Source organism: Barbatula barbatula (genome assembly GCF_947034865.1).
Source record: "Barbatula barbatula genome assembly, chromosome: 15".
NCBI classification, from domain to species: Eukaryota; Metazoa; Chordata; class Actinopteri; order Cypriniformes; family Nemacheilidae; genus Barbatula; species Barbatula barbatula.
In genome coordinates, this window is record NC_136778.1 from 1,074,517 (window position 1) to 1,097,957 (window position 23,441).

The 23,441-nt window shown below is 38.2% G+C and overlaps 1 protein-coding gene across 2 annotated transcripts; it reads right to left on the reverse strand.

Annotated features, from left to right (window-relative positions):
* Positions 1-745: 745 nt before the first annotated feature.
* On the reverse strand, positions 746-21,766 carry slc24a4b (solute carrier family 24 member 4b). Of its 2 annotated transcripts, XM_079475650.1 has the most exons (17): positions 21,187-21,766; positions 18,301-18,411; positions 11,696-11,772; positions 10,404-10,478; positions 10,136-10,220; positions 9,373-9,476; positions 9,045-9,119; positions 7,537-7,562; positions 7,394-7,447; positions 7,146-7,237; positions 6,106-6,275; positions 5,564-5,705; positions 5,151-5,317; positions 4,955-5,069; positions 4,452-4,564; positions 4,247-4,312; positions 746-3,296 (listed from the first exon to the last, which is right to left on the reverse strand). In XM_079475650.1, exons 1-17 carry the CDS (start codon positions 21,323-21,325, stop codon positions 3,147-3,149), a joined length of 1,761 nt encoding a protein of 586 aa, XP_079331776.1. In that variant the 5' UTR covers positions 21,326-21,766; the 3' UTR covers positions 746-3,146. The 2 variants fall into 2 exon arrangements, with proteins under 2 accessions (XP_079331776.1, XP_079331777.1); XM_079475651.1 differs by lacking the exon at positions 9,045-9,119 and having other exon boundaries at positions 21,187-21,751.
* Positions 21,767-23,441: the final 1,675 nt, after the last annotated feature.

The window sequence follows — 23,441 nt, forward strand, 5'->3', positions numbered from 1 at the left end:
ATGTAACAATTAAGGTGAGTAAACTGTCACGTGAGTGAACTGTAAATCATTCAAACTGAATCCAGAGTCAATTCTTTCTAATCCGTCTATTACTCGTGCCACACAAACTTCAAAAAGTATGCCATTTGTTATGGCCTGTCAAATAAGTTAACAACAAAAACCTTTTCGGAAATCGCTGAGCCTCGCAATGCATTATGGGAACGGCGAAGTGTGCTTCACTTGTACACTCATGTTTTTGAGATTGAAATCGCATACGTAGTACATACTGAATTTGAATTAGTACCTATTTATCGGGTGTTAAAACAGTACGTTCTAATATGAGTGAATCAATTTCGGACATACTGCGTCTGCCATGTTTTAAGGTCATGTGACCCGTATGCTCTTTGACCTATGATGTATTAACAACAAGCGTTGATAAAAAACATCATTTAGTCACGAGAAATGGACTTTTAAATATATATAAATAATAAAACTGACGTCTACCTTAAAGTTTTCCGCTATATTTATTTTATTTACTTTTGTAATTTGAACATTGCTCAGCTCCCGCGGCATCATGGGATAGATAAGTGTCCATCCGATCCACACTCACAAATCTCGGCTGATGTAGTCGACCATCCGGGTAATTCTACTGTTTTTAGCATACTGAGGTTTCAGGCATACTTTTCATGACTCATTTTCGCTCACTACAAAGTATGGAAGCAATTTTGGCCTTAAAAACACAGCACAAGCCACAAAAACTATGAAACGGGTATAAATGGCATCGTTTATTTGAGAGTTATTTTAAACATTCCGTCCTCAAAGTTTCATATGACAAATGCACAGGAATTCTTTTGACTTTTATATTTTCTACATAAAGTATGTTATTGCTTTACAGTAAAATGCATTGGTTTGATAAGACCATTATAGCTTGACATTACATTCATATGAGTTTTACATTTGTATTTTTCTTCATAGTAACTAACTTTACATCGATATATACTTTGATTATCATACAGTTTATTATTGACATGAATCCCACATCACATTGAGCTCACAGTGCATGGGGTCACTTTCATTCCACACAGATACACAGACTTTCTGTGTTTATCATACATGTATTAAATGCATGTGCACTTAATGTTCTCATACAATCCACAATATGTAAACACAACAATTACAATTTGAATTATAAGCAAAAAAGTAACATTATAAACACATGTGACCACTATTCATTGTGTAAGATCATCGACAACAACTCAAAATAACCCCCCAGTTCAACTGATGGAAAAACATTTGCAGGCAAATGAATGTTAAACATTTATATACAAATATCTTTTTTCAAGAACAAATAAGTTGCACCAGCTATACGGTTTGCATTATCAACATGTGCATGTGTGTTTTTGGACTCAACACATTCAGGTCTTTTTTTCACCCTATAAACAACATTTTGCATTGAGAAAATTAAGCACTATTTTCCATCAAGCAAAATATATACATATGTGTATTTATACTGTACATCGTCGATTTGTTTTTGTAATTAACTTATTTATGGAAAATAAAAGTCAATAAATGATTGCAGTACATTAAAACTTTAAGAAAAATCACCATCGACAAAGAATGTCTTAAGAATCTGTCATCAATAAATGCATCACATTCTTTTGATCAATTGTCTTTGTGGTTTGACCTGGACATGTTTTATCTTTTTTTTAGAAAATGGCACTCGAGAAGATTCTTTTATGCTTGGTTTTGTTTTGACGGAGATGCTCACACATGAGGTGTGTGCGTATGAACAGACCAGAGGACCAAAATGTGTTTGTTAGTCTTAAAAAAGAGAAATCAAAATAGCTTGAATTCTTGAACTCTGACTTCATATTGCATAAAGAAGAATGAAAGCATACGTGGCTGCCCAAAACCGAACAAGGGTCTCTGGCTTCCCGGACGACGGGGGAATTTTCCCTCAGAGTTTTGGTTCAGTAGCTGCCGGGTGGAAACCGGGCAAGGGCCGTGGTTGCCATGGAGACGGTCGTCGGGAGATCATCTCGGTGCAACATCCCATAATGCACTGCAGATTCAGGTTGTGCTCTCGCGGCGGTGCTCACAGAGTCTTCAGGTAAGGAAGAGGAGGAGGATTCCCTGACACGAATGCACATGAACCGAAGGAAGCTCTCTGAAATTAAATACAGGACTGTTGGCTCGCATTAAAGTGCTCATTTATACATTTTGCCTCTAGACTTGAAGTGACCGTAAATGCGCATTGAAATGTGTGCACTCGCCACATCCGGTGTCACGAGCATCCCTGATATCAACCTGCTTTGACAAGATCAGTCCAATACTACCCGAATCCTTATCTTACATGCTCACTGCTAAATGATCAAATCTCTTAGTAGGCAAGTTCATAATAAAAGTCTCTTAATATGACGAAACAATTTGTGCTGTGAAACTCTAGAACGTTCTATTTTATATACAAAAATATGACTATAAGTCAATAAATTCTACGATATTCTGTATTCATTACCCTATGTAGTAACCAGGCACCATGCGACGCAAAGTAATGTGTGACGTGATGCAAACACAGTGGTACATATTAGATTTTAGATTTGGTGCTTCAGGTTATGCCAATGGGATTTCACTGTGGGTGGAGCAACCCAAACAAATCTAACCGAGCTCTGTGTCAGCACCTGATCAATATACAGAATAAAAGGTTATATCACCATGAAGTTTGGATAATAATAAAAGGACACGTGCAAAACGGTAATTGCTTCATTTTCTTGTCGACCAAAAAGTGCTGTGCTGAAAAAATCTGAAAAGTCGTCTAAACAAAGAGTTCATCTAACAACGTTTACAAAAAAAGTAAAAGTGCCGTGTAAGAGTCAGAGAGCTTTGTTTTCCTGCGGTCTAGGGCCAGTGGTCCGAAAAATGTTCCTCACTGGAAGATCCGATCCGTCCGTTCGTCCAAAGTCAAATGCGAGTTTCCATACAGCAAGAGACGACGCGAGAAGCCTTAATCGGGCGCTATAAAAACTCACATTCATCCAGTCTGAGGTGATGAAGCTTCAGGAGTGAATGAACGAAGACCAAACTGAGATCAGAGGGCAAGATGGTCACCACATCATCATCCTTAGAGGAGACTGATGGTGCATACTGGGAAATGGATGACAGGAGAGATTCTAGACTTCTTGACACATGGGTAAGTTGACGAAAGTGAAGACGTTGTATTCGATCATGATGGAGAAGCAGAGGAAGATGGCATACAGCACCAGCACATAAACACCCAACTTAAAGTCCAACTTCCATCCGTTCAAATGAATGCCGAGAATCTGCAGGTAAACACACGCAAGTTTCACAAAGTCACAAAACACTACAAGAGAACAATTCATCTGTCTGGCTTATAAACGAAAAAGGCCAACAGCAAAGCATATATACATAAATATATAGAAAACAGTTCAATCATTTCTTTACTAAATCATATTTCATAAAAAAGCACACAAATATACACATTGAAAGCAGTATTCAATGTCAAGTGAAGTTAATTAACTTCATAATAACATCAAAAATGTGAATTATCAATATTATACTTAACAGTGATATCATTATTAATACATGAATACATTATATAATTATGTTAATATATATTATTAATAATTAAAAACCACTAACATTATTATTATCATAAGCAGTAGTAGTAGTAGTAGTAGTAGGTATAAATAATAATTATTAAGAACATTTATTATTAGTAGTAGTACTAGTAGTAATATGTATTAATAATATGTATTAATAATATTAATAACATTTATTATTAGTAATATTAGTAATATGTATTCATGGTATTTATTTATAATATTAATGACAATTATGATTATTTGTATTTTTATTATTATTACTATTGCTAGTAGTAGTAGGTACTATTAATAATAATAATAATAATTATTATTATTATTATTATTAAATAATATAATTATTCATGTGCAGTTAACATTGTTATTCATTTCTATTTTTTCAATCGTTACATTAACATTGTATTTTCAACACTTAATTTATTATCATTTGATTTTTATGCGTCACAAATGTGTTGGCAGAATTCTGTTAATGGATTTATTTGTTTATTTGAAATTGATTTTTGGGATCATATGATCGTTGATTTGTACATTTATGTTGCTGGTAACAGATTGCCGGACTCATTTGTGTTTATGAAATATTTAGGCATGTTAAATCCCTCTCACAATATGAGAAAATAGTCTGTGGGTTGAGAACAGACCGCATCACTCACGGTGAGAGCTACAGACCCCAGCAGAAGCACAACAGAGTAAACCAGCCCTCGACTGTTTATCATCACCTGCACAGAAACACAAAACCGCATCATCAATCCAACTTTATACTATAAATAACCCTTGTGTTTCAGAGAATGCTTGTGGAGCCTGATCTCTGTTTAAACAGAATAAGATTCAGAAAGTTCAGAGCGGTTGTGTGCTTACAACTGATCCATAACTGACGGCCATGGTCTGTATAGCCCAGGGAACACCGAGACCCACCAGAATATCAAACACGTTACTGCCGATAGTGTTAGATACAGCCATATCCCCCAAACCTGCAGACAGAGAAGATCCATTCAGATCAGATATAACATCCACTCACGTCTGCTGTCCACATTTCTGCCGAAATGATGCAGAGAGACGTTTGACTTGAAAATACACACAGAGATTAAGCGCCTTACTGATGATGGGAAACAAGAGGTTTATTTGTAAAGAAATAATTGCAAATGCAACCAAAATTAAGAATGACAAGCATGAAACCAAAGTCTTTAAGAAGCAAAAATCTAAACTACCAGATGTCAATGAAATATAAACTGACATTTCAGCAAAATCCTTGGACAGCTCGACATATAAATCCTTACTATAAGTGTACTGTTGTGAATCAGGGTTATATATTTTTGTATTTTTAATAAACAGTAATTTATTGATCTCATGGCGTCATCTACCTTGCCGAGCGACAATCAGACTGGCGATACAATCTGGTACGCTCGTGCCTGCTGCCAGAAATGTGATGCCCATGATAACATCAGGAATGCCAAGCGTGTATCCGATGATTGTCACCTAGGAGACAGTGTGGGTGGTGAACTTCATGAAGAGAACGAGAGACTGAGGGAGAGAGAGAGAGAGAGAGAGATGTAGTACCATCCAAACCATCAGGTATGAGAAGATGGCGATCCAGACGGTGGAGAGGATAAAAGACAGCATGAAGTAGTTCTCCCAGCGAGGTTTGGCACAGTTTGGGATGGTGAAGTACAAGATCAACAATAATGGCCAAGAGATCAGCCATTTAATTGTGTTCATACAGCCGCCTGAAATACAAACACACAATCTAAAGGAATATTTCATTACTGTACACACAACAAAAACATACAGACAACCTTGCAATTCAGCTTGATGTCAGAGATCACACTTTTACTTGTTGCCACCAAAGGAGCAGCTTTTTATAATAAAATTTGAAGTGATATACAGTATGTTTGATTCGGTAAAGCTGTTCGGAAAGATTCATTCTGACACATTGACTGTCCAGCACTGTCTCGTCTTGGTGTGTTCTTCACCTGGTAGTCTGAACGGTGAGTTGAGCTCACTCTCTTTATCTTCAGTGCCTTTGTCCTCCGGTACATTTCCATTTTCAATTTCAGGTTTACCGTCCACCACAGCTGTCTCAACACCATTGGCGGCCTGGACCAATCTCTGACGCTGTGAAACACACACACAAACACCAACAGTTCAACTAAAGGCTCGTGTTTAGGTTATGGGTTGACAGACATACACCCTGCGTTGTTTATATTTTCTCAATAGTTTATTTTTAAGCTGTAGGCTAATGCATCTACTAATGTTAACTTAAAGCATCTTGTTGTAAAGCGTTACCAAACAGTTTGATCTAAATGGGCATTTCATAGACTCAACTAGTTAGAAACACTTACCGTAACCCTTACTCTAAGAGATTTTCACCATTTAAAAAGACTTGATCTGTATTTTTTGATTAACAGGATGTCCCCAAAAAAGGTTTCGCTCTGGTTTTAAGCAGATGAGTGCTGTGAACGAATGTAAACTATTTAATTCCATGTTATCTGTATGTTCAGTGTCTATCACACACCTCTGTTATAATGAGACGGCTGGCCATGCGGAGACGAGTCTTGGGTCCAAAGTGGTTGGTGACCATGATACGTAGACCCGCTTCAGGGAAACGGTAATTTGTTGGACTGGCGTTGATGATCTCATCGACCATGATAACAGAACCCCGACTGAACGCTTTACTGGACTTGACTTAACAAACAGAACATAATGAGCCCCAAAAAACATACGCAGAATGACATCATTTTGTGATTTTCAAAAGACACAACATTCTCTGAGAATATCAGACCGAGAGTTTAAGCTGGAGAAGGTTCTGTAAGACTAAGCAGACAGGCCGAGTTAAATATAGAAAGAGAGGCAGAGATGATAAATGAGTGAGAGAGAAATGAACGAGGGCAGGAAGTGATGTCACCTCAGAAGCAGGAAGAGGAAACAGTGCAGATGTGCCGAGAAGAGCTGGACTCCCAGAGACCAGACTACTGCTTTAATACAGCATCACATCATGAACAAAACATACCAAACCAGACCTGATATTCACAACAACAACATCATGAAAAAATCTTATGTTGATGTGCCAGGCTCATAGAAATGTTTTATATGAGATCTAACACGACCTATGGTCACCGGGCAAATAAAAGATTTTATATTGATAAAAGTTCAAAACATTTTCTTAAACATGTACTGTAAAACTTTATAGGTCTTTAATAAAATATTTAGTATTATTTTAAAGAAAGTCAATGCTTTTATTTAATAAGTAATATTACAAGATTATATGTTTTAGTTTTTTATTAAAGTGTCATTATTGGTCTGATTTATCGAAAATGAGTAAACAAAAATTTAAAAAACAAAAAAGTATTTTAAATTTCACACTTTGTTGTATGATTGACATCGTACAAATTCATAAAACAGATATGTTTTCTGGGAGGTCTAGAAAAATCCATATTTGTACACAAGATGTCAAAATAATTATAGAAATCTAAATAATATGAAAATGAAAGCCTGTCTGTTTAGCTTTACCTTCACACAACAGCGGTACAGACGGATCGTCGAAACTCTCATTACCATCTTCAAGTTCACTGCCGCTCGCCGCGTTTCCATTAGCAACGTTTTTGTCGCAGTGCTTTGTGAAGAATTTCTGCATGCTTGCATTGAATCTAACAGAGAAAATACAAGAAAAAGAAATATTGCATTCGATTAATTAAACAAGACGACCCATTTATGGCAAATTCTAAAGCAGATTGACCCTGTTTATCTTTACAGGACAATGTAAACAGATCATTCTAGAAACCTTTACTGCGTGTAACACTCACTTCATGATGAGAATATACACAGCGTACATGACCACCAGAATTAAACTCTCCCACCTATAACACACATGCGGAAGAGACGTTTCCATGAACCAAAACCAGAAACACAGAGATGAACTCAGAAGAGAAGAGAATAAAACACTCACCAAACAATCTTCCCATCGTGGATGAACTGATATTACAAAGATGAAAACAAAAGGTAATGAACACAGAGACGCTCAACTTTCTGATGTATTTCTAAAGTGTGTGCCATTAAAAGTAGAACAATCTCAAATGTATTTCAGGAGATGTTCTGGATTTAAAACAGATAAGCCTCAATCATCTTAAACTTCTGTTACTGTAATGCATTACTGTAAATGTCCCGGTTACGACTGTAACCTCCGTTCCCTGATGGAGGGAACGAGACGTTGTGAGTGACTGACTGGGGTTTGATCTTGAGAACCTATCAACTTTGTGCCCCGTGCCCCGCGACCGCCTGCTCCACCCGGGGGAAGTCGACCCCGCCCTCCAGGGAAGTCACAGCTACAGAGCCCACTATCCCGCAATGTCCAAGACTAGTAAGCTCCTCATGCACCACTGGAAACAGATGGCACAGTCACCAAAACCACAAGTGCAGCCGTGAGCGTCTCAGGGAGGGCGTGTTTTAACGCCCTGCAACCCAAGGCCTGCGGCTGCCCGGGTAAGCATCGCCAACATCTCAGCGTCAGTCTCATCTTGAGTTCAACCGCCCGGAGGCAGGAGCTCAGAGAGATCTTCCGCATCTGATGCCAGAAGGTAGCTATCCGATGCAATGACAGAAAACTCATCATCACCCCCCCTTTAAAGTCTGCCTGCTATGGGACGGTCTACCGCCGCCCATCGGGGACGAGTCAGGTGAGCGTGCTGGGATATGAGTCTCATGACCGTCTGACCGAGGGATGAGTGAGTCTGTCACAACCAAGGAAACAGCGGAGGCTGTGAAAACAGCCGTCAGAAATTTGCTCTTTTAGGTCTGCAGCTCCTCTGCCGAAACGCCTAGGGGAAATCCGCTGCACTGCGTCGTAGATCCAGCAGGAAAAGGTCTCTCGAAGACGATAGAAGTCGAACATCATGTGTTAGACAGGTTCCGAGGCATGGGCGTAGCTAGCCCCTTTTTAGGGGTGCTTCAGCACCCCTAAAAAGCAGCTCAGCACCCCTAAAACTTGTTGAAATGTTGTTATTCTAAAAAAAATGGTCTTTTACAAGAATCTGGATTTTGGAGTTGAATCAATGTTGAAATGATTAAGTTATTTTTCAATAGACAAATGTTTTGTTTTTGTGTGAAAAGAGGGTGGGTGGTGGCAGTGGGGCTCATTGGGTGCTCAGCACCCCTAAAGCTCTGACCCTAAAATCGCCCCTGTTCCGAAGAACAAAGGATAAGTGAATGACCGCAGCCATCTTCCTTTTATACCCGTATGTACGGGGCGGAGACTGTCGTGCGCGTGCCATTCGCCAAGCCCATTGGCGTGTTTTTTAATTATCTCGGAGTTGATAGGTTCTCAAGATCAAACCCCAGTCAGTCACTCACAACGTCGAGAGACCGACTGAAAGGGAACAGATGATTTGTTTCGAGATAAACTTTCACTTGTAAACCCACAACGTTCTTCCATTCATACATGTTTCATGTGAGACTCACCACGATCAGAGCGACTACAGACAATATGTAGAAGAACGAATCACGAAAAACAGCCCACCGGGTCAGTAAGACCACCTACAGACATGAAGACAAACTACTGACATCACTGCAGAAACAAACATTGGCCAATCACAACGCTCAAAGCCACATGAAACCCACGGGGTCAAAACCTGCAGTTTTGAAATACTTTCCTTTAAAAAAAAAAACACGGGATCACATGTGAAATCACACGTATTTCACCGGATGTTGCGTGTTTTTTTTTTTTTAAGGAAAGTATTTCAAAACTGCAGGTTTTACATGTTTTTCAAACACACAAAAATTCACATACGTGTCCAGCAAAGATGCCACAGACTCCTATAATACAGAGAATATTGAAGACAGCAGAACCCACGATGGTCCCGACACCAACATCCCCGTGAGTGATGAAAACACCTGAAGAAAAGGACAAAAAACACAAAACCAGTTTGTTATGTTTTCCCTGAACAAAATGAGCATGTGCACATTCCCTACATTTGACATTATCACATGTGTTTCACACGGTCATTTACTTGGGATTCGCATGAACATATTCCTAAACCACAGGAAGTGTGACGTGATGTTTTTTTGCACATGTAAAGGTCACGTCTTCTCCGAATGGTGATTTTACAGAATCTTTCTGTTATTTTTACATATTTTTCACGTTTTCATGTTTTTTCACAGATTTTTTTCATGTATCTTGAAATATGATCAAAAGACAGCAAATTTACAAGAAACACAGTAAAAACTGTAATTTTACCTTTTATTTCTGGCAAAAAAATCTCCGAAAATCTCAGTTAAATATGGATAAAATACAGAAAAAGACAGCTAATTTAAAAATATAATTTTACTGTATATTACTGTAGAAAAATATTTTTTACTGTTTTTTTTACAGTGTGGGGTTTTGTCTGGTTGCCAGTGAGCTTCTATGCCTTTGCTATTGTCTTCTAAGTGTGTTTTTGGTACATTGTGATGTAGTTGTTAAGATATAATGTGTTTCAGTTTAAAAAGTGATGCTGAACTTAAGAAACAGCTGAAAATATCTCTTAAGGAGGAGTGTGTGGTTATGACGTCACCTATTACAGAAGCAAAGAGTTCGGGAGCAGAACTTCCAGCCGCCATGAACGTTGCACCAGCCACATCTTCACTCAGATTCAACTTCTGCAGAACAACCATAACAGCACACGTTTGATTTCAACAAAACCACCGCGGCACGGAGCTTCATGAGATTCTCAAAGTGGGTCAGAGGAGGAACTGAGCATCGTCTGAGACTTAAATTGCACTGCAGTTTTACTCTGCGAAATTCACTTGTTGTACAAAAAAATCTAATTTGAAGAATCCTACCTCGCAGATCTTCTCAAGAGACATCACAAAATAATCGTCACACACAATTGCCAAAGCCAAGAACATGTAGAGAGCCTGAAACATGACAGCAGAAGATCTGAGGTCAGAGCATCTCAAATCCAGCCGCATGAATTGTTTCTCATTGTGAGACCCCTGACATTATGTTTGTTTTTATAGGGTGTCACAACAGTTCAACTTAATAAATAAATAAAATCCAACATTAACCAACATTCGACATGCGGTTACAAAACAAAAAAATAAATAATACAACTTAAAAAACGTAGAATAGAAAATAATACAATAAAACTAAATGAAAAAATAAAACATTTTGGTTTACATTTTAAATTGGGCAGACACATTTATCCAAAGCGACTTTAATTGCGTTGTATTATATATTTGTATCTAAGTATATTTGTGTCCTCGAACATATGACCTTGGCCACCTTGCTCCAAGCCACAGGGAAACTTCAAAAAATAATTCAACCAATATAGATATATTAATAATAAATAAATAATATGATAAAAGCATATACAAATGATTAGAAATTACTTAAAAAGTACCAATTTCAAAAGAAAGCTTATTCAAAATATAAAAAAAAACTACATTGAAACAAAAATAATAATAATAATGAAAAATGTATGCAGTGCTTATAAAACATTTGCAATAAACCATGTATATTACAACTTTCCAGTTTTTTCTAATATCTTTTCCCCTGTGTCTCTATATTGAAGAAATGAATGTTCTGTAAAGCTGCAATGCAAAATGGGGAAAAGCTCACTAAAACTGCATTACCAGCATTCAGCACAAGATTTGTGTTTTACTACTTATTCAATAATATAGAATACACTCTCTTCATGAAAAAAAGACTTCTCTTGACAGTCACGGATAAATTACAGTTTTGTATTTCCGATGCAGAAATTATGATGATGAATTTCTGCCTTATGGGGACAACACAAGACTAACAGATTGTTTGGGTGAACACATAATGCATGATAAACACCAGAGGAGCAGAAAACTGCATTACATAAGCATGCATATTTGAGCTGTGTTGCTCACAGCGAGAGAGAGAGAGAGAGAGAGAGAGAGAGAGAGAGAGAGAGACGCGTCAATCAAAGCGACTTCAATCTGCTCATATTACCAGTGGATTAACCCACAAGGCTGGCCAGCGGCACACACACACGGTATTAAAGCATTACTGTCAGCAGTCTCTTTTGCACTTCTACTGTAAAATGTTCACATTTCCACAGGCTAAACTTCCAATGTACGTCTGTGAAAGAGAGAGAGAGACTTACCGCGGTAATATGTAGCAGTACGGCGCCGCTCTTTCGTTCATCGTTGGTAAACATGTCATCTGGAAATTCATGGATGGCTGTAAAACATTCAACATATTTTAAAATTGTGTTGGTAACCAAACAGCACTGAACCCCATCAACTTGAATGAACACAAACCACTTAGACATTTCTCAAAATATCTTCTTTTGTCTTCCACTGTAGAACGAGTCGCACATGACATTAAATAAATGATGACGGAGTTTAGATATTTGAGTAAATGATCCCTTTAACAGACCTAATACAACAAAGACACACACACAGGACCTGAACTTTTTGATTTTATGATCTACCAGAACATCCTCATTCATAATTTCACAACATGCAAACTTTGAGCGTTACAGCTTGAGAAATGATGACATAAGCAGCAAACAGCTTCATTTGTTCTGCATTAGCTGATCAGTTTCATTGTTTTTTACACTTTATCAAATCAGCATTGAAACATACAAACATCTGTGATAACGTTACTTGAGTTCTATATGAATGTAAACATGGAGCGAGCTGTCGTGATCCTGGTCCCGTTGGGGCTTGTGGACTAACGTGTGTGTGTTTGTCTTGTTGAGCGCATGGCTCATTGTTTTGACAGCTTGCCATGCGTTTGGTGTCTGCGTAATTCGGCCCGCCCTCGTGTCTCCCAGTTAGGCTTTCCCTCTCACCGGTTTCTCATCACCACATCACTCTTACACCTGTACATTATTCCCCGGCCAGTTGCCCATTTTCCTCTCACCTGCAGCCACTTCCCGTTTATTAGGTTTTTCTATTTGATCCCTCTTGTTCTCTTGTCTTGTGTCAGACCGTTTTTTGCCTGCTCTGACTGCCACGTCTTGGTCTCGGTCTCGGTCTCTGTCTCTGTCTCTGTCTCTGTCTCTGTCTCTGTCTCTGTCTCGGTCTCGGTCTCGGTCTCGGTCTCGGTCTCGGTCTCGGTCTCGGTCTCGGTCTCGGTCTCGGTCTCTGTCTCTGTCTCTGTCTCTGTCTCTGTCTCTGTCTCTGTCTCGGTCTCGGTCTCGGTCTCGGTCTCGGTCTCGGTCTCGGTCTCGGTCTCGGTCTCTGTCTCTGTCTCGGTCTCGGTCTCGGTCTCGGTCTCGGTCTCTGTCTCTGTCTCTGTCTCTGTCTCTGTCTCTGTCTCTGTCTCGGTCTAAAGATCTGTTATCCCGCATTTGAGTGTCCAGCTTCGTGTGTCATGACAGCAAGCAGAAAGAACTGGTACTAAAATTGATATTAATAATAAATGTTATTAGCTCTAATAGCTGTTATTTATTGGTTACTTTAATTATTGATCTCATGCCATCATTTAATAAAAGCAATAAGCCACATGTAGATGCAAGTAACTTTACTTTGTTTTCAAGTCAAATGTTTACCTAAAGTTAATTAGGCTAGAAAGAATGAAGGGCCAAAATTAAATGAGGAATTAATATATTATAAATATCAATCTTTTTATGTCCTTTTTTTAATTTTGGTTTTAAAATATGAATTCAACAAACAGTTTTACATTTGTCCGTTTAAAAATAAAATTTGTACTTAAATTATAAATATTAATTCGAAAAGTAATCCTCACATTTATGTTTAAATTAATAATTGTATTTTTTAGAGGCACTCTTCGTCCTCCATAACAGACCTGAATAATAACATATCATGTTCAATAAAGTATTGAACGATTAAATAAATGATTATTATTCACGTTTTTACGGCATGTAACAATTTATTGATTTAACTGTGGACATTAAAATCAACGTGTTCTCACAGATACATCGTCTTTAAACACGTCTTGTCCAGTCAGATTTCAGTCTCTTTATTAAATGAATTTTTCATGTGCAATTTTATACAACACAGTCGAGTTCAAGACACCGTCTCCGGTCTGCAGCTTTTTATCTAACAAATCAATAACTTATTCACAAATGCTGCAAAACCAGATGACAGATTCAAGGCCCACAGAAGCTTGAGAGAGAGGGAGAGAGAGAGAGAGAGAGAGAGAGAGAGAGAGAGAGAGAGAGATGAATAGGTTCAAGTAAAAAAAGAGAACTGAAAGTTTTAATTCAGAATCTGCGAGCGTGAAATCTGTCTCGTGTTTCTGCATCACTAACATTCATGAATAAGTTATTGATCCTCCACGGCTGAGTTTGTTTGATTAAAACTGTGGAGCAAAGATGTTGTTCGGTTTCAAAAATGGCCGTGTGCTGGAATGCTCAGCCGACAGAATTTCTTCTTCTTCTATTAAACATTTGTGTCTTATTATATATTGCATATTTGATTATATATTGTGTTTTTGAGTGCATAAAGCAAAAAAATATCGGTTATACGGTTGTGTTCCCTTCAAAGCATTGCTCATCGTCTACATGACCGCCCCACACAAACCCTGAACAGCAGGACAAGACAAAAAAGCCAGAGGACACAAGAGCGTCTGCCCTTGCCATGAGTCAACACCGTCCTCTTAGTCTGATCTAAAAATAAAAGCCTACAGATTAAACTCCTGGACAGGTGAAGACCGTTGTTACACTCCTGGTGCGTGTCTGGACTAGGACATCTGAATGGCGAAACATCGGTTTTTAGCGTCTGCTCAAAACACAAGAACATAAATGAACGTTAAATCATCCGTCTGTCTGTAAGTGTGCCTTCTGATGTACTTCGGCTGTGAAAAGGATGAAAGAAGAGAAATGCCAAATATGAGCAGGACGGTTAAATTCACTCGCCGGAGAATCTCCACGTATCTCAAAGTCACAGTACTCAGACTTTTGGTGGCTGTAGCAAACCAACGACAAACCTTAGTCTGTTATAGCATTAAAACATCTTAAAAAGATACCATTCATATGGTTAAGCCACTGTAGTAGTAGTAAACTGTAGTAAAACTATTGATATACAATTGGTAATCATTCCACCGAAACAGGTTACTAAACTTTTACTATAGTAAAACTATGGTACATTTTCCCAAGGGTAGGAAAACACAACTCTTCAGCTGGTGTTCTGTATCTCCCACCACAACTTTCTCCAAACATGTTTCTGTTTCCCAACAGCATGCCGTGAGATTCAGGCGCGTGATGAGAAGAATGGTCACGTCGTATTGTCTCAAGAGACGAGACTCAGCAGTGCTCATAACAACATTAACACAATCGAGTGGTCACAATAGCTCAGTGTGGAGACGCAGTCATCCGGCGTTTTACAGATGCATTCGACCACAATGTTCTGCCTCATCGCTTGACACATTTCTGCAGTTCGTTGTCATCACAAGTCATCTGTTCAGCATGAACATCCAGATATCCCTACTGCTTTTATGAATCTCAAAAGATGTCATTGGACAGAAAAGCACACCCAAGTCGAGCAGGGGTGTGATATTCATTTATTAATCGATCAGACATATTTTTGCACAACCGTGTTTTGCTCATTTGACTGAATGAATGCGTGTCTTCATGTTACAATATAATACGATTCAAGAGTAATCCTGTAATCTTTCAGATGCGTTCGCTTGTTGTGTAAGAGAGATCATGACAGACATCTGCTCAGCAGCTTTTTATCAAATCAAGAAGCTCACGGAACAGAGCTACATCTGAACACACAATACAATCATTTCATATGAAAAACACAGAACGCGGATGCTTCTTATAACGTCACACAAAACGCTTTCGCATCAGAATATGCAAAGGTTTCGGATTTTGTCTGTAAATATGCACATGGTTACCCAGACAGAGGCTGTGTGAAAGAATATATTAAGTCAGAACTGACAATAGAAACTGAAAATACTGTTTGTAAATGAGAACGGCTTTATTGTTGCAAATATAATCTATAGGCTAAATTAGAATACCATCACTGTTGTCTTTAATCTCAAAAGGTAAAGAGTTTTTTACATGTATTTGGTGTTTCTTCGCCAATAATTAATTTTATATTGACATAATGTTTAACTGCCTTACTTTACCGATTTTTTGCCTTCGTTATTAGAAAATCCAGAGTGATTTTACATATATTTGCAAAATGTTTACTTACACAGACTCATAACATATAGGCTAAAGAAGTATACCTATAATATCCGTTAATGCCGTTTAACACATTAAACACACTTAAGAACTTGAGTCGCGAGGGGCTTGTTAGACAAATTAAGTTTAATGGACAAATGACTTTTGTATTATAACTACAAGACACTTGTGGCCAGGGGTCCCTGAATTCTTAATCCGGGCCTGCCTGGGCGTCTCATAACAAAACATCGCTGTCCTTGAGAAACCTGGGATGTCCAAATTTGCTGTGTTTTAGGAAATGAAAACACTACTGAACTTTAAATTATTGCATTCGGTGTTGTCAAAGTTTATCTGTAAGGTATTTGCTCAACCCCTCTCAAAATCTGAAAGTGATGACTGAATGTTTTATTTTTAGCGCAGTGACGGGTCGTCTGATCAGTGGGGGTAAAGGACACAAACACTGAGCACAGATTGATGACGCCAGATTATCAGACACTGACTAGCAACCCAAACACAAAACATCACATACTACACACACACGTGACATATCTGAATGATATGGCTTTGGGAAAAAGGAAAATGTAGGGCGGGATGTGATGTCATCCTTCAGGAACTGATTGGACCGTTGAAAGCCTCGCATTGGACAGTCAATATAGTCCCGCCTTCAAAACGAGACATAAATCATATAGAAACAAGATGTGTGTTTGAGTGAAGGTTTCTGATTAAACATACTGACCTGCGTTGATAAATCATTTATAATAGACATCGCAAAAAATTTTCACAGTGACTTTAAAGCGGTGTTGTCGACGTATGAACAGGGTGGTATAAAGAGAGACAAGAGAAAAACCAAATGTAGAAACAAGAGGCAGAGCATGTTGAAGCGAAGGAAGGAAGATGTGGTTTAATCTCGTGAGATTACCAGATTTACAGCGTGTAATCTTATCAACTGGCACATTCAACTCCCGCTGAAACATTCATGACAGAAGATGATGTGAGAGATAAAAAACACAAACCTAAAGCTGAGAAGTGACTCAAAGGACACTGTTTACTTACATTTGCTTACATAAAAAGAATCTGAACATTCAAAAAAAGCAATACAACTAGATGTTCAAGTACCGGCATTGCATGCTGCAAAATCTGAATGTCTAATATAGCAAATGCGTTTTGGGTTTCTGCGCTTTCTGAAATACATAATGAATCTGCATGTACAGTATAATAGGAGTCGATCCTCTATATATATATATATATGCACGTTGTGTAGGGCCTCAGCACCACCAGGGGCCCCTAAAGTACCAAATCAAAAACACTATACTCTCTTTTTATAACTTTCGGTTCAATTTTACAGGAATCATTTGTAAATGTGCTTTTTAATGCTTCATTTATTGAATTTCTTTGACATACTTTGTGTCGGATATCGTGTAGTGCGTGGCAGGTGACGACATGTACGTGATGTGATGATGCATGTTTACATATATGACCATGGCTATAAAATGGAGCGACCCATCTGGAGCGGAACAAACGTCAAGAACGCAAAGCAAAAGAACGAGAAGGCATGTGTTGCACTATTTTCAAAGTCTTATTTAGTTTGCCAAATTATGCAAGTACAGATTTACAAGATCAGGATTTATTTAACAAGCCATACAGTGTTCATGTGGGTGTCACCACTCCAATCCACTGTATTTAGTTTGCCCATGATAATATGTTTTTTAATAATATGATAATAATATTTTTGTGTCATCACATGTTTTCATATACTAAGCTTTCTTGAGTCAATTATATTTATTATGTTTTATTTTTGTTAATCACTCACTTGATTAGTAAAATCCTGAATGGTTCCAGAGCCACGCGTTACTTTGGGTAGATAATTATTTACACGTGAATCAAAATGTGAATTTAATTTTAAACATAAATTAAATTAATTGTTAAATTAAAACAGTCATTTAACAATGACTAGGGCCCCGCAGGATCGGCACCGTGTATAATGAATGATGCTTATGAAAGAAAGTTAATTCTGAAATGCCAAACACATAAAATCACTTCAAATGTCATTTCATAAGGACTCCCACGTTCATAAATCCATGCAAACTTCAACACCTTCTCTCTTTTAAATCCCTGGATGAAATTAGATTTTTAATTTGGGTTGAAGACAATTAATGAGAAGAAGTGCAGGGAGGGTAACAAGCGTAGGTCCAGGACAGCGAGCGCAGGGAAAGCGGGTGTCAGCTAAACGCACACCCACCAAAGCTGATTAAAATTCTCTCAAGTGAACAGCACAGTCACATCAAACCTTCGCTTAAATCTCGCCGGACAGCCTGACACATAGTTGAGTACTTCAAATCTCTCCAGAGCTCTAAAGCACTCGCTGAGGCTTTTCTGTCTGATAAACAACAACAAAAAAAAACAACAAGAGACCTGACCACCATCTCAATTAATTCTTCTAGACATCAATGAGATTAAATAGAGATCGCGTCTCTGAAATTTCTCCTAAGAAAAAGAGGTAAAAATCTCACAAATGTCTCCATCCTGAGATTGGGAAGAGATGTTGGACGTGTCTTAATATCACACCTCAGTATGCTGCTTTTAAAGGAACTTCGCTCAGGTTTGGGACGCTCTCTAAATCGTCTCACCTGGTGCGGTGCAGTTTTTCTCTACCGTGTCATTATCAGAAGCTGATGACATCAGCCGTCGCCCCCAGTGGTCACGTGACTCCATCGGTTCCTCGACAATCATGCCGTGACCTAAAACAAAAACAGTTACAGTTAAAAATGAACCGTGTTGCAAACATATGAAATGAATATAGTAGTATAGTATAACACCTTTGCTTCTATAAAGTCTTAAAGTGCAGATGAATCTTACTGGTCGCTGAGATGCATGAATAAAAAGAGGGATTCTAAAGAAATACCTGCCAAATAGTGGGCCCTGTTTAGCTCACATGTTATAAATGCTTAATAAATGTATTTATTCATCGTTCATTTGACTCTAAAGCAGATTGTTATATTATTATATTGATGTTATTATATCAGATGGACACTGTAGGTTATTCCTGCTCACTATTTGGCAGGTATTTCTTTAGAATCCCCTTTTTATTCATGCAGTTATAACTGCTTTATAATGCATTTGTAAATGACTTATTAAGCATTAATAAACACATTTATAAATGCTTCATAAAGGGTACCTTGATGTAAAGTGTTACCACGGTCACAGTTATATTTCCATGCGAGTCTGGTTCGAAACGGCACTATTACAAACTGTTTCCGGCTGTGAATCGTGCTAATAGAATGCGTGCAGAGACATTATAGCTCAATCTCTTGTATAACAAAGGCAGCGTGTGATGCATTTGTGTTTACATTCTAAAGATTTCCGTTATCAGCATTGCGGTGGAATCTGACACCATTTACGTTCTGCCTGGCCTGGATCGGCACGGAGTGAGATGATTAAGCAACGAGAAAGATACGACACGATGGTGGAAAAGCGGTCAAATGTACCCAAAAAGGTCCAACATTTAATGCGTTGTAAGAGGAATCTTTAGGGGAACCTCCCAGCGACAAAAAAGGAACAATTTCAATCTTTTTTCTGACAGTGAACAATCCAAATCTGAGAAAGAGTTTTTTCCTCCCTCAATATATATGACATATCATTCTTTATACGTCAACATCTCAAATAATTTTATTTAAATGAGTGATGAAGGCTCGCAAAGATTTAGCTGGAGTGTCTCTATAATCTCATTATGAGTCTCACACATTTTGTTATTGTTATGAGCAGACGGGCAACATTTTAGCCGGTGAAAGCCCCTGCTGTGAGATAACAGATTTTTTCTTGCCTTTATGTTGTAAGTGATGTATAACTTCTACTGTGAGCCTTTTGTTCTGTATTGTAAATGAATGTTTTTGGCCTCTGTTTGATTCATGCATGTTTACAATGCTTTTCAACAACCCATACACTGTCTTAAGTCCACATTAAACATCTTAAAAATCTGATGTTTTAACATTAAACAAGATTTCAGTAAGGCATAGAGCGGGGCTTGGTTTTATTAAATGCAAACTGATCAAGAGCTGGAGAGAATGGGCGTCCTATCAAAGGGAATGGAGGGATTAGATAACAGGATTGATAAATGTCAATTAATGATTGTGAATACAAACATTTCTTCTTTATTTAGAACAATGAGCCCTGATAAATTACACACTGAAACCAACAACAGCCATTACAATGTACATGACACTTAGCATAAGTTAAGTGTATGATAAAACATGTGCTAAAATAATACATGACAGCCGCAAAAACACCAACAATTTATAATATTTTGTATTAAAAAAATGGAAATGTGGTGTAATGTTTACACTTCGTGCATTATTTATATGCATTTAAACACGCTTTATGAAGGTCAAATGCTTAACTGAAAAGATGAAAAGATCAAATCGTGTAAAAGTCAGACCCCACATTTAAAAAAACACTGCGGCACATGAGACACCTTCAAGAAAAACACACGCTTTGTCTCAAAAACTAGTCTGGATATCGTAACCAATGATGCCTAGGTAGACAGCACACTTTGGGACGAAGCCTCTATGAGATGCTGTATGTTCCTCATAAAACACAAATGTGACAAATGCACAATTATAAACAAACTAGTGAACTTCTGTTTTCAGACGTGCTGCTGCATGTATTACTATTTCTTCCCATTTTATGTTTGTAAAGAGGATGTCAGCTTACAGTAAATCTAATGGTCTATTGTAATGTGGAAGCAGTTTTAATAGTGTAAATGATAGAAATTTTGATAGGAAATCTATTTCACTTGTAATTTCTCTCGGACAAATAATGTTTCTTATCTTTATAGTTTTGAGTTAAAGACGGCAGTAAACAAAACCTTTCGGTGTAAAACGTCCCTTTCTTAGAAAGAGCTTAAACTAGAAGAATCTCAAACCCAACACGTCTCAAAAACAGCTTCTGTAAGTAGTTACGGTTATATACGTTTATCTATAATGCAAACAGAAGCCCCTCAAGAACACAAGTGGGGGGTCTTAGAAGAGCATCACATTAGCAGCACAAAGGTTGTGGGTTTAAAGCCCATGGGTTCTGATTCTGAGTGAACATACTGATCAAATGTAAATTACCCATAAGTCGTTTTTTTTAAAAGCATCTGCGACATGAATGCATGTCAATGTCTCTTCAAATTCTTAACACTATGCTAAGTTGATTCGGGATGCTGAGGTATAAGATGATGACTACTGGGGAGTCAGATACAGATAATATTCCTCTAATATAAGCCATTGTATCTTTGATGACATGAATTGTTAATGATGGATTGGTGACAGATGATGTCTGATCTATGTGTCTGTAGACCATCTGCAAAGTCAAATCTCAGCTGTCTGTTCAGCTGGACGTGCACTCAGTCTGCTCGGTTCAATAAAGAACAATTTCTGTTCAGCCTGGAGCCTTTTTTTCCAAAATAAAAAGAAATTTAAACCGTTTGACTAAATAGTTTCTTTGTGTATAATATGGGTTGTGATGGGACTCACCTGTCCTCGTGAGCAGGGTTGACATGCCCCACGCCACGAACAGCACACTGCAGACCAAACACACCTGCGCCAGCAGCATCTCTCTCCTCTTGCGCACTTTAAACATCTTGGCAATGACGGATTTCTTGGAGACCGTCATGGTCTGGTCCTGATGCTGGTTCTGGTCTTCGTCGGCGGGTGTACCGGGCTCGGCTGGACGAACGGAGACAGACGGAGTCGCGCTGGAGATGAGACGCGCGCTCGGACTCTCGCATGTAATGCGCAACCGGAGACGGACAGATCGGACGCGCGGATCCAGATTAAAGCAGCACGATACGCCAGCAGTCCCAGTGTTTACTGCCCCAGATATCTGCTCTCATCAGAGTCTCCTCCGCCGCATTGCAACAATGCAGAAAGCGTTAAATCCCCGCATGCATGCGCGCATCCTCCAGAGCGGCACGCGTTACACATTTCTCGTTACACGGCAGCGGGTCTCAGGTGATGTCCTTCGATCGCTTCCTCTGACTGTAAGATCATTCCCGCTTCACCCCTCAGGACCATCGGCAACTTTGCACAGCTCGTTGGTGTCCAGGCACGTGACGCAAAACCGACGCATCTGGCACCTCCAGCAGAGTACATGTGTTATTACTTCACTCCTGTATGCAATGTGCATGTGTTTATATACATTTTACTTGACCCGTGCAGGTGCAGATACATGCATTCCTTAAAAAATCATATACAGAGATATTATTCCAATATTTTCGTTTCGACATGACTCTGACACTGACCACATGAGACAAAACCAACGCATATGAACCTAGAAACCTTACTACAGTTAATACTAAGGTACGGTAGGCCTATACTACAGAATTTATATGTGGACAAATATCTTAAAGAATGAGAAACATAGAACACAGAAAAATTCAAAAGGAAACCAAAACCATTGCACTTATATATTTATCTGTATGTGACATGAATGTTCTTTATCAGTTCTTTGTCATTGTATGTGATGACCTGCACTTCAAACTACAGACGTTTTATAGTTTTATAACTGTTTGCCCCTGTGCTACAACAGGCTGGTACACTTTACATCAATAAAGCATTTATAAATGTGTTCATTAATGATACATAAGTCATTTACAAATCCATTATGAAGCAGTTATAAGTGCATGAATAAAAAGAGGGATTCTAACGAAATACCTGCCAAATAGTGAGTCGTGTTTCACTCACATGTTATAAATGCTTAATAAATTTATTTATTCATTATTTATTTGACTCGAAAGCAGATTGATTATTATCTTGATGTTGTCTGTAATATAGGCTGTCAGATGGACACTGTAGAGTGATGTGTTGTTTTTCTTATTCCTGTTCACTATTTGACAGGTATATCATTAGAATCCCCCTTTTGTTCATGCAGTTATAACTGCTTTATAACGCATTCGTAAATGAGTTATTAATCATTAATGAACACATTTTTAAACGCTTCATAAAAGAAACCTTAATGTTAAGTGTTACCAAAGTGCTATGTGCAAAAACGTGAACACAAAATACATGATGCCACTAGATACACCTGTGGCTTTGTGTTTAAGCCTTTATACCATACTTTCATCCAACTGGTGTTGAGATGATTTATAGTGCATACATGGAGTGATTTCCTCACACGGATTATTGACACGTTCCAGTAAAAAAAACTTTCTAATACTACATTTGTTTTTTCCTTCTCCTAGAACAAACAAAACCTGCTTTTTGCAATGAAATGATAATCGCACTTTTTTGACTGTGACATACCACTGTATCACCATACCAAGTGTTGTAAATCATATTATATAGAGATTCAAAGTCGCGGTGTCTGTTCAAGAGCTCGAGGTTTGACACACATTTGTTTATAGGGCCTCAACATTTGACTGTCGTCTGGCTGTGTGTAAATGTCATGCAAATAACCAGTAACCTCCTGCGATGAACACAATAATCATTGATATATTAGTTATACAGATAAACTAAACGTATGCGGTCCAGCGGATAAGGAAAGTGAATTCAGATGGGCACATGTTCACTGTGTCATGTTCACAGAAGAGAAGAACGAGTCTCTTGTCTGATCTCTGCCGTGCTTAGATTTGTTTTATAACACAGAACTGTCTAAAGCTGTTAAGTGGAGACGCTGATCCAAAACTGCCTACTCGTTTTAATATGCAAACTTTTGATGTGAAAGTAAGTAGGCAGAAAAATATCCCGCACTTCAAACCTTTCAGCCGGCTGACATCGGTGTGTTATCACAG

Coding starts and splice junctions, on each gene's coding strand:
- slc24a4b (XM_079475650.1), bottom strand. CDS start 21,325: ATGACGGTCTCCAAGAAATCCGTCATTGCCAAGATGTTTAAAGTGCGC. Junction 10,221..10,403: donor CTCTTGAGAAGATCTGCGAG/GTAGGATTCTTC, acceptor GTTGTTCTGCAG/AAGTTGAATCTGAGTGAAGA. Junction 9,120..9,372: donor GTGGCATCTTTGCTGGACAC/GTATGTGAATTT, acceptor TCATGTCTGTAG/GTGGTCTTACTGACCCGGTG.